Source organism: Rhipicephalus sanguineus, unplaced genomic scaffold (genome assembly GCF_013339695.2).
Source record: "Rhipicephalus sanguineus isolate Rsan-2018 unplaced genomic scaffold, BIME_Rsan_1.4 Seq2461, whole genome shotgun sequence".
Classification (NCBI taxonomy): Eukaryota; Metazoa; Arthropoda; class Arachnida; order Ixodida; family Ixodidae; genus Rhipicephalus; species Rhipicephalus sanguineus.
The window spans coordinates 17,013-20,392 of NW_023614858.1; the positions used below are offsets into that span (position 1 = coordinate 17,013).

The window sequence follows — 3,380 nt, forward strand, 5'->3', positions numbered from 1 at the left end:
CGATATGTTAATCAGATGTTTGTTATGGTGTGCCTTGAGATGGTATCTAACAGTGACTATATAGAAACTCCTCGTCACGAAAATATTGCGCATATACGCTCAAGCGAAAAGATAATCATGCCAAGTAACTCAATGGAATTCACACATGCACTGCATCTGCCTGCTGCGTGGCTGGAGGCCATACCCAGCCTTTTATGATCTTCAAATGTGGAAAATACTCGCATGTGCTTCCTAAAAATGCAACGCTGTCAAAATCTTCCGCAGTTCGAGCTGCACGCGTCATGGTTTTTCGACTACTTTAGCGGATGTAAACACGTAAGTCGTTCTGTCTGCGATAATGATTGGGCATAGTAGGGTGAAGAAGGCCTTTCCTCTAATTACCAGTAGCACACGGCGTCAGTGTGTTCTTTTCAGTGAGAATTATTTGGAGATCAAAACACATCCACGCTCGGTAGCATGGAAATATTCTTTTGTAACGCTTGCTTGGCTTTGGATGTTGGTTCAAAGTGAGACCGGAACGGCTTGAAATGGTGGACTATTTCAATAATATGTGCCTAGAGCGGTTTGCGACAAAGTTTACGGCCACAAACGGGACTCCAAACCGCGTCTTCCTGAACGACTCTGCATGTAATGTGAACTTTTACAACAATTTTCAAAACTTGGTGCACATACACTGCAGCCAGGCGGTTTCTTACTAGTTTTGGTGAAATTGCGGATTCCGTAAATATGCACTCTATCATATAGGGCATTGCTGATGTTTTACAGCCATCAAAGTTTGGGCCTCGAGTATTATCGCTGCTCCATAATTTTCTACGGCACATTACTAGCGACAAACTGCGATGTGACAGCGAGGTCCTTGCCAATAACAACATGATCTGTGGCGATGTGATCCGATACATTGTACTCGTGTGCCTACTCACAAGTGCGGGGCAGCATGCCATTTCCTATAATAGCTTGCGTAGGAGTGCAGCCGGGAATCAAAGACACTGTGTAACTTTGGAAAAGTTCATGTAGGCGGGGGCTGTGCATTCTTCCTTGCGATAAGCTGTATTCATTTAGTCAATACGATGGTGGCACCAGAGGTTTCCTCGCCCGCTGAAACTCTTTCCGCACAGATCGCCCTCGTAAGGACGCTCGCCAGTATGAGTTAAAAACTTGCCATTCTGGTACATTCTCGCGTGCAAATGCAGCAGGACATCAGTGGCAGGGGTAAGGCTTCTCGCATGTGTGCGTGCGAGTGTGCGTTGTTAGTGCTTGTTTATATTTTAAGCTGCGACTACAGAACTGAGAGCCGACTTTCTTTATCCTAGAGTGAATAAGTTGATGGCATGAAAGGCCCACGATTGTAGGGAAAGTGTTCGCGAATCATCTTTGCATCTGGGTCGATCGCCCATGTGGTTTGAAATGCCCTCTAGGGAATTCAGCGCATATGCAGCATTTCACAGGTGGCATACGCAAAGCTTCTCGACTACATGCGTGCGGGTGTGCGGTGTTAGTCCTCGTTTAGAATTAAATTTGCGCCTGCAGAACTGACAGATGAGCTTTTTTTTAATGACTGAGCGAATAAGCTTGTGCCGCGACAGGCCCGAGCTTGCAATGAATGTCTTCCGTCATGTGTCGCACTCATGACGTCGCTCACCAGTGTGGCTTATAACATGCTTCTTTAGCAATTCCCTGTGAGCGAATGCAGCAGGACACAGGTTGCAGACATACGGCTTTCTCCCTGTATGCGTGCGTACGTGCTTATTAGTGACTGTTTCCGATTAAATTGCCAGCTGCAGAACTGACAACTAAATTTCTTTATCTCTGAGTGAATGAGCTGATGATTGCAAAGGCCAGAAGATGTAGTGAATGTCTTCCCACATGTATCGCACCTACATGGTCGCTCACCAGTGTGAGTAAAAACATGATCCTTTAGCGAATGCTTGCGCGCGAATGCAGCAGGACATAAGTGGCAGGCGTACGGCTTTTCACCTGTATGTGTGCGGTTGTGCGTTGTTAGTGCTTGTTTAGACTTAAATTTGCGCCCACAGAGCTGACAGGGAAGCTTATTGATGGCCGAGTGAATAAGCTTGTGATGCGAAAGGGTCTCGTCTGCAGTCAACCTCTTCCCGCATATGTTGCACCAATGAGGCAGTTGACCATTGTGGGACAGATAGTGCGTTTTGAGGGTCTTCAAGTGTGCGAATGAAGCAGGACACAGGTGGCACACGTACGGCTTCTCGCCAGTGTGCGTACGAGTATGGCCCCGGAGATGCTCACTGCGCGAAAATTTTCGGCCACACACATCGCAGCCAAACATTTTCTTGCCCGAATGAGTCCGCGTGTGGCGCAAAAGGTGTGATTTGTCGGCGAATCTCTGTCCGCACGCATCGCACTGGTGCGGTCGTTCCCCGGTGTGTGTCAACGTATGTGTTTTTAGATGGTTACTTGTCGTGAACGTGGCAGGGCACGACGAGCATTCGTAAGGCCTTTCGCCTGTGTGCGTGCGACTGTGCATGACGAGGTTCGCTTTGGTTACGTATCTCCTGTCACACGCATTACAAGCGTACGGTTTCACACCTGCGTGGACTAACAAGTGCGTTCGCAGCGGCGACTTGCGCTTGAAAAATTTCTGGCACAGTGCGCACTGCAGAGATTTCTTTCCCGAATCCTTGCTGTCTGTTTGCGCACGGGGTATTCTGATCTTGCCAGGGGCCCTGAAAATGGAAGAATATATATATATATATTTTTAAAATATACAGGTATTTATTAAATTATGGGAGCATTTTCCCTTGTATACAAAGCAAACTATAAGAGCACTGAAAACAAAAACAATATACACTTCCACTATCTTAGCAACGCCAAAAAAATAGAACACATCCTTTTCGCCTTATAGTTGTTGAAGCTAAGCTTTTATGAGCTACTAGACTGACATACCTGCTGCTTGACTGAAATAACAGTCTCAAACAGGAGCGGTGCCTTTATCTGACTATTCTGATATTGAAAAAAAAAAACATAATTCCAATAACTGAAAAACTCAGCCGAAAGAATTCTAACCGATGCATGCGAATTAACGGCAAATTCTAACCCACGAAATTCATGTAGCCGTTGAATGCGGTAAAAAAAGACAGATTAAAAATAAAAATCATACTCTTAAAACTTAGTAAATCATAAAGATAAAGATAAAATAAAAGAAAATTGAGGAAGAGAATACATACAATAATGAAATTGGTGAGCTAGTAAGAATTGTATGTCGTGAATGGATTGATGGTTAAAGTTTTTTGAGTTTGACACTTTCCGTCTGTTATTGAATGGATATTAGGCAGCGGCTTTTACAGTTTCCAAATTGCCACACGCCAGATTTATTCCTGACGGCGGCATGAATTTATGTTTGTGTT

The 3,380-nt window shown here is 44.9% G+C and overlaps 1 protein-coding gene across 1 annotated transcript; it reads right to left on the reverse strand.

The window, feature by feature from the left end:
* Nucleotides 1-1,535: 1,535 nt before the first annotated feature.
* Nucleotides 1,536-2,661, reverse strand: LOC125756602 (zinc finger protein 596-like; the record flags this gene model as incomplete). The annotated part of the gene is made up of 1 exon (XM_049411493.1): nucleotides 1,536-2,661. A coding segment is annotated over one exon (998 nt), but the record flags the coding sequence as incomplete, so codon positions are not given.
* Nucleotides 2,662-3,380: the final 719 nt, after the last annotated feature.